This window comes from Dermacentor albipictus, chromosome 8, assembly GCF_038994185.2.
Source record: "Dermacentor albipictus isolate Rhodes 1998 colony chromosome 8, USDA_Dalb.pri_finalv2, whole genome shotgun sequence".
Classification (NCBI taxonomy): domain Eukaryota; kingdom Metazoa; phylum Arthropoda; class Arachnida; order Ixodida; family Ixodidae; genus Dermacentor; species Dermacentor albipictus.
In genome coordinates this window covers 18,782,865-18,795,584 of record NC_091828.1, presented here as the reverse complement: position 1 = coordinate 18,795,584, position 12,720 = coordinate 18,782,865, and the positions used below count along the sequence as shown (strand labels likewise).

General features: G+C 49.8%; 1 protein-coding gene across 1 annotated transcript in view; it reads right to left on the bottom strand.

Moving 5' to 3' along the window:
• Nucleotides 1-9,857, bottom strand: part of LOC135919562 (uncharacterized) — a 97,265-nt gene extending 87,408 nt beyond the window's left edge. Inside the window, exon 1 of the mRNA XM_070523101.1 lies at nt 9,733-9,857. Within this exon, the coding sequence (XP_070379202.1) occupies nt 9,733-9,824 (92 nt within the window). The 5' untranslated portion in view covers nt 9,825-9,857. The remainder of the gene's footprint in view (nt 1-9,732) is intronic.
• Between the last annotated feature and the right edge of the window lie 2,863 nt (nt 9,858-12,720).

The following is a 12,720-nucleotide window of genomic DNA, read 5'->3' as shown; positions in this document are numbered from 1 at the left end:
TGACTATGTAAACCGCAAAGCTACATGCACATTTTGCTGCCATCAGAAAAAAAAAGTTGATTCAACATAGTAAGCTAGACTCTGCTCAATACAAGTACCTGAAAAATTATTGTGTAGCTTTGATGCTTCCAATTCTTGCCTCTATTTCAGTCTTGTAGAGTTGGAGACCTTGCAGCACTTTTTCCCCAAAGAGCTGAAATGCGAAGCCAACTCTCATTTTCTCGAAGGCATTTGGCTGCAGATGACATTTAGTAATGCCTGGCATGGCCTTAAGTGTCACGCTACTGGAGTCAATATTGAAAGCCTGTCTGATCGGCTGCATAGAAACCTGGAAGAATAAAAAGCAGAATAGGAAACAATAAATTTATATCACTTCTTTATCTTAAAATTAGACAACCCCTGAGCTCAGTGATTAAATTTCTCGAAAGGTCAACATAACTAAGCAAACAAGGCACACTTACATGTCCATCTGGTGTATTGAAGGGGCACTTCAGCAGGCTGTTCCTCAAGCATTTAATCAGGTGAGGAAAATCGGATATGAAGTATAGGTTGCGACTGTCGTCAATGGGATGCTTCACTCCGCATTTCACATTGCTTGCTCCTCCTCGGACACCTAGTATTCTCCACATGCGTCGATTCCAAGTGGCGCCGTCACAAGTTACAAAATCCACAAAAAGCCCGCTGTTCTCAGTTAAGATTGTGGCTTCTACAATTACCTGGGCTAGCAAGTCCCCCTTCATATTTCCACTGGTGGCAAATGTGCCAATTACTTGACTCCACTTGCCAACAAATGGCACAAACAGGATAACCATCCCGTGGTCTGACTTCACGCCCTGGTCTGTGGATGAAGTATAGTCTCCTAAATCCACAAAACCTTCAATGTGACCTGATGTTTTAACACACATGTGTTCCGAAAGCTTTAGCTCGTCAACAAGCAGGCCACCATGCTTCCTGAAGGTGTCCATATCTCGAGTCTTTTCTTTAAGCTGTTGTAAAACCTTTTTGCTAAACCCAAAGGCAGACCGGTAAACAGCCATGTAACGCTTCAGAGTGGACTTGCTTGGAAGTACAAGTATTTTGTTATCCCGAATGTGGTTGTACAGGCGGGAGCTCTTCATCTTCATGATTATGCATTCCAAAATCCACGCTTTGCTGTAACGAATGCCTTTGTTCTTTACTTTTGCTGCTGCAAAACATTGTCTAACACACTCTTGTTGCTTCTGAGGGAGTTCAGAAATCCGCTCATTAACAGTTTCTTCATCTAGGGAAGCATTTAGCACTTGCATCTTGTCAATGTCTCTTTTCATTGTAGCAATTCGTGCGCCAAGGCGCCTGTTTCTCTGTGCTGCACATTTCAGCCGCTGAACCATGGTTCGCATTGGCTTGGAAGGTGCTCGTTTCACTCTTGATTGTCTATTCAAAAGCACTTTGCGCAAGTACTTGCACGGGATGCACTGCCCTCCTGAAAAGAAAACCCGGTTAAAGTATGGTTTACAAACAATACATTATGATATTCACATTGTAAATGTGATGCCATATTTATAATTCTTACCTTTGTTTGGAACTGTGCCGAGACATTTGCTGTTGAAGTATGTTCCCTGCTTTAGTGTCAGCTGACTCTTAATACCTGCCGTCAAGAAGGCCGGACAGTAATCATCAGCATCCAGGGCTCCAACACAAAGTTCGGTGGCTTCTGCTTTTTCTAGCAAGTTTCCTGCTTCTTCCAAAGAGCTCAAGCAACTTTCTTCGATTAGTCGCCCTCTGACATGCATTTTTGCGTAGACGTCAGGTAGCCTGTCACAGACAAACATAACTACTTTTTCGGATACGACGGTCGCTTCCTCATACAATACCGAAGTGCAATAGAGTACTCCATCTAGGTTTGGGAAGCTGTGTTTTGTCCAGTATTTTGACGGAGTTTTCAGTTCTAATAAAAACTTTAAACTGTTTTGTACCGCAGATGAGCTAGCTGCTGCTAGTGTCACTTCGTTAGCGCTGAGTAGGTCAACATTCTCGGGCGACGACTGGTCATGCGAGTTATTTACGGACAACGGCTCGTAAGGCGTGCTCCAAGCTTTCTTGCTGCTGCTCGACGGTTCAGATTCTTGCCGCTTTCGCTTGCTCCTAGGTTTGGGAGTTTTTTTGGTGAGGTACGCAGGGAGATTCGGAAGAATCGTCGGAACAGCGTCTTCTGCCAATGTTGGCTTCGTACGCGGAATGCGTACCTCTTTGCCGTTAACGACGTGAACGAAGTCCCTGATTATATAACGCGGTTCAAAGTGCAATTCGCACACGGCACATGTCTGGTCAAGCTTCTTGTCTTCACGGTGTAAGTTTCTTTCCCACTGATGTCTCCTTTCTTCGTCTTGTGGGACGCTGAAAAGAGACGCCTTCGGCGAGTCTTTCACTCGACTATAGCCTGTCCGGCACCCTGGTGCAAAACAGTAATTGCGCCGGCGACTAGGCATAGTTGCTTAGCGCACCACAGAACGAACACAAAGGCTGTCCGAGGACGTTGCAGAGACAAGTCTACGCTAAACCAGTCTGTTTCTACAAGTCACTACCACCACCTCCACAAGTCTACGAACGTTGCACTTCACAAAAACAATCAAAATCAAGTCGATTCACATTCTCGTGTACAGGCTGCAGCAAGCGAATGGCAGTGACGGGAGCGCACGCGCTGGCACGGGTCTTCAGGTGGAACTAGCTCCAGCGCCCCTAGCGGCCTCCGGCTCCGGCGACATGCGCGGCTTCAGCCGTAAGCGTGCGCCGCATAGGGCAGAGAGCACACTACCCAATATTCTAGTACACTATACTACTATGCTGCCAGTGGAAATTCCGCCATTGGGCTTCTTCGATTTTCCACTTCTGGCTACCCGCGGGCTGCCAGAGCCAGCCAGAGCGTCTTCGTTTTTCTCGGGTTGCTCCGCCCACCGCGCTACGCACTTCCGCCGGGCGTTCGTTTTGCTCGCGCTGGACGGTTCTGGCTACCCGTGGGCTGCCAGAACCTGCCAGGACGATTTTGGTCTGGCTGCTCTCTGGAAGTTCTCTGGCTAGCAGACGACTAAAAGAGGCGATGGGCGCTCGCCGCCATCTTTACGGGGACTTCACGGATTTCAACGCGGGCGCTTGAGGACTTAAATTTATCTCGCTCAGCCAACTGTATACGGTCATCTCCGGATTTCCTTACTTCTAGCGTTATCTTTTTAGGTGCTAACGCTCCGTTCCGCATCGCGAAGCGGTGTGATGCGAGCCGTGGTGAACCGTATGAAGCTTTTGTGTGTGTGTGTCCCCTGATTGCTTCTTCGCGGCGGTGAACAGCGCGCCGCGCTCTCATGCGTGCATGTTATCTGCATCGTGTTCCACGCAAGTTGTAGACGCTCATTCACACATTGCGGTACATCTTAGTTTCGTCTTTCTCTGGTGGCGTTCCTTTTCACATATTTCGTGTATGTATATCTCTCCTTTCTCTGCAGTTAGCGAAGGCTTTGCAGTTAGCCCGTGTTCGCTCCGTCTCTCCGTCGTATGCTTCCGTCTCTCCGTCGTATGCTTAGGTGGCAGCTCGAAACCGATATGTGTTCGAACTGCAGGCCGTTGATCTAAGAATACACTGATTGCACTCGGTACATTTAGACACACGTACATTGGCTTATTGCTCTAATGATTGCGACCAATGTTGTTTTTCGTGCAAAACGTTTCGCTGGTCACAGGCGACGTGCATTTTCACGCGCCAGCCGCGTCCAGCTCCTTAAATGAGAAGCACCATCAGCCACAACAAACTTTCTGAAATCGAAGCCCAAGCAGGTCGGTGCGAAATTTTATGCGTATGAGACGTACCCGATAACCTGCTTTCTCATGTCTTGTGATGATACAGCGCCAACTCATCAATGTCGCCGGTGGGCGACGTGATCGCTGCGAACAGGGATCTTCCAGCTATCGCTTTCGAGTATACAATCACGATTTCGCGTCTTGTCATCTGCCGCGTCGGAGGCCATCTGTTGCGCTGCGCAAGGCGAGGTTGTCCCAGTACGCGTCCTGCGACGAGTCGCGCGAATGCGATCGTATTCCTGAATGCAACTATACATTTTCAAGGTGGCAACGCATAAATGAGCCGACTACGCCGAGCGCGCGTCGGCCTCGACGGGCGCTGCCATGCTGGTAGCATGTTTACATTTGGCCAGCTGTACCGGCGTTCGATTTTGCAAACTTCGGGCAGGTTCGGGTTGTCTTGTGATCCCAGACCACGTGACTTCCTGTCAGAACCGGAACTAGCTGGCTGCCGTCTGGCTACCAGCGGGCTGCCAGAACTGTGAAAATCGAAGAGGCCCATTCTTCGGTGCGTGACGTAGGCGCTACGCAAACAAAATGGCGCTGGTGGCCCAGTTTTGCTTACGTAACGTGACGCCAACTTGACGTTTCGCCTAAGAAACTGAAATGAAGACACTGAATGTAGCGTTATCGGTAACGCAAAACAGTTTTCCTCCGCAGTAAAAATAAAGCAGCTATCTCAAAGCGTATGATTGTTCCGTCGAAAACACTTCGCGCTTCCGTCGTCTGCTGCGTACAAGCCGTCGTCTGCTTCAATAGCTAGGATGCGTGTCCCCGGAAAATGCAATGAGTCATCGCATGTTGGCGCCAACGCGCTTGTTTTCTTGCTTGAGACAACATACGCGACCTACCAGTGGTGATGCGCGCACGTTCTAGGCCACGTTATCGCTATTTCGTGAAACGTAAGTGACTCAGCCCGACTCGGCTGGCAGAGAAACGGCCGAATATCACTGATAGCGTTGCGGGCGCCAGAGATAACCACTAGCGCGACGCAAGCGCCGGCGCTGCCATCTCTTGTTCATTTCGCTGGTTACTCGCACCGCGGGAGGAAACTTCAAGGCGCCGCCTTGCGTACATTTCTTTTTATAAATTAGAAAGAGGCCGTTGTCATAACGTCTGATTGTGCGAAAAGGCACTAATCTCGATTACAATACAAATGCAGCAGTGAAAAGTGGACAATATTGCTGAAAGTTTGCTATGTTCAACCAATATTATTTTGTATAAACGCGTTCTTTAAAAAAATGATGGCCCCAAACACAAATGCCAACACCACCCGAGAGCGATGCAAATACTATGAGCACGCGTTATGAACAAAAGATTTTCGTGGCGCCAAACGATGGGGAAAATGTGGCGATACGCATTCCTCTCGGCTGCCATTGCATATGGCTGCTCATTAGCATAATTCGCGCGGCTCGTCGCAGCAAAATTATGGCGGAAAATGTCAGCAATGGTGGCCCAGCGCAACGTCACGCATCGTCAAAATGACGTTTACGAAACAGCCCTTCCTGTGACGCTCCTCATGAGATATTCCTTCAGCCAATCAGCGAGCTGGCATGGCGCATATCTTGAATCGCCACCACATATTCGCGCAATTGCAGAAGCATTGCACTAGCTTCTGCACGCAACCGCTCACATTCTTTTTGAAGCGCTAACATCACAATATATCTGCCAAGGACCAAAAAAATGTATTAGTCCATAACATTTGCAGCTCCATGTCACGTTTCGTCATCTTGATGAAAACGCAAAATTGCATGTTGCAATACTTCCACTTCCCGGCACAAATTTCAAAACACGTGACCTCTCGACAGCCAATCAGAGAGTAAACATGGCGGGTAATGGCGGCCGTGCAGCCGCCATGCGTGTCCAGGGGTTCTATTCTCTGGACACGCATGGCTGCTGCACGGCCGCCATTATCCGCCATGTTTACTCTCTGATTGGCTGTCGAGAGGTCACGTGTTTTGAAATTTGTGCCGGGAAGCGGAAGTTTTGCGAAATGTCATTTTGCGTTTTCATCAAGATGACGAAACGTGACGTGGAGCTGCAAATTTTATGGACTAATACATTTTTTTGCTCCTTGGCAGCTATATGGTGATGTTAGCGCTTCAAAAAGAATGTGAGCGGTAGCGTGCAAAAGCCAGTGCAATGCATCTGCAATTGCGCGAATATGTGGTGGCGATTCAAGATATGCGCCATGCCAGCTTGCTGATTGGCTGAAGGAATATCTCGTAGGGAGCGTCACAGGAAGGGCTGTTTCGTAAACGTCATTTTGACGATGCGTGACGTTGCGCAGGGCCGCCATTGCTGAGATTTTCCGCCATAATTTTTGCTGCGGCGAGCCGCGCGAATTATGCTAATGGGCAGCCATATGCAATGGCAGCCAAGAGGAATGCGTATCGCCACATTTTCCCCGTCGTTTGGCATCACGAAAATCTTTTGTTCATAACGCGTGCTCATTGTATCTGCATCGCTCTCGGGTGGTGCTGGCATTTGTGTTTTGGGCCATCGTTTTTTAAAAGAACGCGTTTATACGAAATAATATTGGTTGAATATAGCAAACTTTCAGTAATGTTGTCCACTTTTCACTGCTGCATTTGTATTGTAATCGAGATTAATGCCTTTTCGCACAATCAAAAGTTATGACAACGGCCTCTTTCTAATTTATAAAAAGAAATGTACGCAAGGCGGCGCCTTGAAGTTTCCTCCTGCGGTGCGAGTAACCAGCGAAATGAACAAGAGATGGCAGCGCCGGCGCTTGCGTCGCTCTAGTGGATATCTCTGGCGCGCGCAACGCTATCGGTGATATTCGGCCGTTTCTCATCCAGCCGAGTCGGGCTGAGTCACTTGCGTTTCACGAAATAGCGATAACGTGGCCTAGAACGTGCGCGCATCACCACTGGTAGGTCGCGTATGTTGTCTCAAGAAAGAAAACAAGCGCGTTGGCTCCAACATGCGATGACTCATTCCATTTTCCAGGGACACGCATCCGAGCTACTGAAGCAGACGACGGCTTGTACGCAGCAGACGACGGAAGCGAGAGCCGTTTTCGACAGAATAATCATACGCTTTGAGATAGCTGCTTTATTTTTACTGCGGAGGAAAACTGTTTTGCCTTACCGATAACGCTACATTGAGTGCCTTCATTTCAGTTTCTTAGGCGAAACGTCAAGTTGGCGTCACGTTATGTAAGCAAAACTGGGCCACCAGCGCCATTTTGTTTGCGTCGCGCCTACGTCACGCATCGAAGAAAATGGCGGAATGTCCAGAATAGCGCCCCAGAATAGAGCCCCGGGCCGAATCTTATAACGGTTCGGAATACGAACCGTCCGCTTCGCCGCTTACGTCACTAGATGTGCCACTCCCAAGCCGGCGGTGGAAGAAGGGGAGGACGCGACCAATAGATGAGAGGGTGCCACCTCTGAAGTGTACGTCATTATATGACGAGTTAATCGAGGAATTGCAGAATGTTTCCGCTTGCTAAATAAATGTAAAATATAAATTTAATATTATACGCCAAGTTCTGAAGTATAAACGTGTGGTGCCGGGCGTTTACGCAATGCAGAAGTAATTTATTAATGTCATTCTTTTTTATTCTCAGCCGACAGGCGGTATCGCAAGCGTAAATGAGTTGGCAGAGCGCAGCGCTATGTCGTCTGGTACCAGGAGCTCGCAGGATGCACGCAACAGGAACGCACTGCCGGCACTTCTCAAGTAGCGAGCGCGACAAAACCGCGAACTGGTTCTTAGGGACACCTTTACTAGCAGACTATATCAATTTTCCATCTTTTTTCGCCCTACGTCATCGGCTCGGACATGACTCGCTCGCCGCCGCGCTGCCGCTGTCCCTGCGATAAGCCCCACGGCGCGTCGCGTGATAAAAGCAATGGAACTTGAAATCGAACATTACGATACACGGGCCCTGCATTGCCTGCGCGAAGTCAAATCGAATAGTGTGGTGCTGACGGTGCGCGCTGTGCCGTAAAATTGAGTAACAAAGTGCGGCACTCCCGAACCAGAGAAAAAAAGGCAGGCAAATAAGAGATCTCCACAATATCTTCCCGTCCTGTCTGTATAGTTTTATCAGCCGAACGATGGAAGTGCTGAACCAGTCTAGGTTGAACCCTTCTGACTGCTGAACGGCGATCTGCAAGCTATATTCACGCTGGCGATAGCACTGAGAATTCGATCTCACCATGCAAATATCTCCTTAATTGGCATTGGCTTTAAAGCTGAGGTCACGGGAAAGCTGACCCAGCCCTTCAACCGGCCAACACAGTAATTGCGAGAGCAACTTTGTGGACGGTGTCGGCAGCAGAGATCTAGGTCATTCCGATGAATGCTTCACGTCCGACCGACCTCTGGGAGCTGCAGGCCAGTGGCGATGAACCGCAGCGCGCAATATTCCTTCCTCCGCGTGGAATGGCCACTCGTACGTTTGCACCTGAGTCCCCTACATTTGATAGTGTAGCCTGCAAAAGGTTTACTTAGAAAGCCAGCAAGGGCGGTGCAACTCATTATCCGTCACTTCTTCGAACGCGTATCGCGCTTCCAGCCGTGGTCGACACAGAAAGAGGAACGCCAAGCAGACGACGAAGGCAAGTAATAGCCTCCGAAGCAACCAACGCACGCGCGCGCGACGCCCGCGTGTCTCCGGGGGCGCGCGACCGGCGCGCGCGGCCAGGGTCACAAGCCAAAGCCAAGCCACAGCAACGGAACCCAAAGCGGACTACCCCTTCGCCGGTTCCTACGACCGGTTCGTTTTGAAGATGATTGACAGATGCGTGACGTATTCGAAAATTGCGATACCGCCCCGCTGCCTCTGACGACCTGTGACGTAATAAAAATTTTGGCCAATCAGGTGAGGCCAAAGAAACGGTTCCCCAACCGAACCGTTATAAGATTCGGCCCTGATGTATATTGCGGACCTGTTTGCTTGCGGACCTGTTTACGCGAAAAGAGTGCGTTGCACGCCGCCCTGGCGACGAAACGCGGCATATCCCAGCCGCCCGACCAGACGACACACACGTGCGCCGCCGTATTTATAGTTCTTATGTTTCCATTTTCGCGCCGCTTCAAGTGGACAGTTTTCGTAAAGAAGCTAGCGCCATCAAGTGAAGAAAGGACGAAAGAAGCTTTTTTAAGCTTTATATGTTCTTCACAGTGTGTCGCGGCGAGCACGTATTTTCTTTAATGGTTGCGCTGTGTGCCGTTGCCATGCGTGCGGGGCAGCCTGCCTCGCAAATCTAGCAGCTATGGCTCCGGTCGTGCTGCGCTATGGTTTCGGAAGTATTAGTTGGCCTGAAGACTTTCCATTTTTCTCTGGCTAGACATAAAAAATTAAGATGTTACTTCGCCATAGTAGTCAGTGGAGAAGAAAGCTTTATCGCATCAGCTGACTCGCGCAAGCAAGGGTTTGAGTGCTCCGCTGCTGGATCGGTAACAACGCTGGCTACATTTAGCACTAATTACATAAATTTACCGGATGCATCTCAGCGCCGAGTCCTCATCCGCATGCGCATTTTAAATACCACATAGGTGGCTTAGTCGCCCGTGCGCCGGCAGTATGCGCACACAACTCGTATTACAAGGCAGCTTCCCTCCCACATAATTCTTGGCAGTGAATGGATAATATTTACTTTTCGTATCATTCACTTCGTGCGGTGGCATTGGAAGGGGCTTGGCGGTGGTATTGCGAAGAAAAAATGGTTGGTACATATATATATGCCGGATGGTGCATATGCTGTTGCTCATTTTGTTTCCGACGAAATGCCGACTGCACATTCTACTGTTTGGTACTGGCTGCCACGGCTGACCGTCTTCACTATCGAATAAACCAAGCACACACGCGAAATTCGATTTAGAAACCAGCCCGACACCGCTCGACAGGGCGACAAGACAGGAACTTACTCCGCTCGCCTGACTGCTTGGATCCAACGCCACCTCCGTTCTTGTTCGTAGGGTTTAGATGGAAAGACGCAGAAGGATACATCCTCCCTCATCCCGACATAGTTGCGGCACTTGTATACGCAACAGTATCGTCGGCGTCCTTTTGTTCTCCTTCGACTTTCAGCGCATGCAACGCCACTACCAGTAGCAATTTCCGTCCGCGGGAGCGGCTGAGTTGTGAACGTTCTGACCGCCAGGGCGGCGCTGTAGGTGTCGTGGCGCTTGGAGTCCAGCTTGGATTTTGTGGCGGATGGACGTGCGTTTCGGGGCTCCGTGGCGACGACGAAATCATAAGTTTTTGTGCATGCTTTGAGCTTGCTTCTGTTTTTATTAGCTGTTTTTTTGTATTTAAATAGTAATTGGGCGTGCGGACGCTCCTGTGTCGAGGCTTCAGCGACTTCGTTCGTGGCTAGGAGGTCTTTTTTTTTTCTTCTTGTTGGCTGATGTTTTTGAAGAGTTTTGTTTTGCATGGAGCGGGGGCGCAAATTTTGAATTCGTGGTAAGCGTGGTAAACGTGCCGGCTTTGTCTGGGTCTGGCGGTTTCCCTCGTTGGGCCTGGGTGCTAGGCGGGACCTGTTTGATAGGCCTATGTAACTATCTCAGCTAGCTCTTCGAAGTGATTTGGCGGACGTGCTCGTTGAGCCTGAGGAAGTAGGCAGGCCTAGCGATGAAACCAAACAAAGGGAAGGCCGCGGGGGATGCGGAGCAAGTGCAGTGCGACGAGTGCCTGCGCTGGTGCTCCCTCGACGAGACCAGTTTCCAGAGCTTAGCAGACGCGGAAGAGTCTAGCTTTACGTGCAGGCTGTGCGAAAAGGTCAGGGAAGCAGTCCAAAAACTGGAAGGAAATTGGACAGCCAAGTTCGAGGAGCTGAAAGCAGACCTGAAGGAGGAGCGGGAGAGGCGGTTAGCTTTGCAGGCGAAAGTCGCCGAGTTGGTCAAGGTGGAAGCGGTGCAGGCCGCGCAATTAGTAAGAACCGTGGCCGAGCTTGGAGAAGAGAAGGAAAGGAGAGCAGAACTGCATAGGCGTCTCGATGCGCTTGAGACGCGCGCAGCGGAGAATGATGGGTCGGGACACCAAGCCGGAGGCAAAAGCACAGAAAGTAGGGTAGACCCTACATGCGAAGTCGGGGGCAGGGTGGCAGGGCAAGCGGTAGTCAGCTCGCCGCCGGTGAATCGGCGTAGTTATAGCGAAGCAGCGCAACACGCCCCGCGGGAGGCGACGCTGCAGCCACAGGAAGCCGGGAAGCAGGGAGAGGTAGGAGAGAGTGAAAGGGTGATTATCGCTGGCGACTCAAACATGGCTGGGTGCTCAAAAGCAATTGTGGAGAGGGTGAAAGGCGACGAAAGAGTGGCGGTAGGGACATTTCCAGGGCAGACACTGGGTTCTGTCATGGAGCGAGCAAAAGAAAAGCTCACGGAAAATGCCCACGTGCGCAACCTTGTCGTAGTAGCAGGTGGGCTAAATGACGTCCTGAACAGGAAAGGGCCAGGACTAGCCCAGCGCTTGGCGAAGGGGGTGGACGACTTGCGCGAGCTATCCCCTCAGGTGCAGATCGTGGTGTGCACGGTGCCGGAGGTGCCTGTGCGTGACAGTCACGTACAAAGAACCGTAATGGCTGCCAATGAGGCAATATGGAAAATGAGCCGAGAGAAAGGCTTCGAGGTTGTCGAAGTAAACAGGGAAGTGAGAAGTTGTGGTGGTTTTAAACGAGATGGGATCCACTTCAATTACAGGCTAGCACGAGAAGTGGGCTGGCGACTTGGGGGTCGCGCTGTTGCTTTTTTAGGGGGCCCGCGGGCGCTCGGGAGGTCAGAGTAGGTAGTAATAAAGAAGGTCCCCTAGGGGAACAGCAGAAGAGCATCGCCGTCGATAAGAGAAAAAGGAGGAAAGCAAGAACAAGAGCTCGCCATGCAATAGGCTACATAAACATGCAGGGCGGCAGAAGAAAGGAAAAGTGGGCAGAGATTGAGGAGCAGTTACATAGAGAACAAATAGGGGTGTATGCGGTTACAGAAACGCACCTTAGAGACTCAGAAGAGCCGCCAGTTATTGAGAATTATGTATGGGAAGGGTGCAACAGAACTAAGTCGGAAAGAAAGGGAGGGGGAGTCGGAATGCTCATCCATCAGGGAGCCAAATGGAAAAGAGTAAATTCACAATGTCAAGAGCATCTTTGGTTATCAGGTACAATGAGTGGGAAAGAAACTTGGCTTGGAGTTACGTATTTGTGGACCGGAATAAATTGCACAGAGAAGAATAAAGAGTTAGTGGAATGCATAAGCGCTGATATTAGGGGTTTCGGGAATGGTGCTGAGATAGTCCTATTAGGTGACATGAATGCCCACATACAGGATTTAGATGGCTATACCGACAATAACGGGAAGTCAATACTAGACCCTTGCGAGCAACATAACCTCGTGATCGTTAATACAGGGCCTAAGTGTGAAGGACAGATCACGTGGGAAGTGGGAAACCGGCAATCGACCATTGATTACTGTCTGATGACAGAAGGAATTCATGATAAGTTGAGAGAAATGGTCATCGATGAGGAAGGGTTTAGCAGCATAGGGAGTGACCATAAACGCATCATTTTGAAAATGGGATATGTAGTTGGGAAAGAGAGCAACGAAAGCAAAATGGCCAGCCCAAATTTGAACGCTGAACAAATAGCAAATATAGTCACTAGAGTGGAGGAAGAAATTGGCAAGTCGCCAAGTAAGGGGTGGGAATATGGTGAGCTTCTAAGTGTAGTAACGACAGAAATACGGAAAGAGAAACAACACGTTCATTGGAAAGGAAAAAAGAAACCGAAAAGCTGGTGGAACAAGGAGATACGAGAAGCGATCGCCGAAAGACAGAAAGCATCTCGAGAGCACAGGCAGGCAAAGAAGGCGCAGTTGCCACAGGATGAAGTAACCGGTAAATGGGAAATATACCGGGAGAAAAAG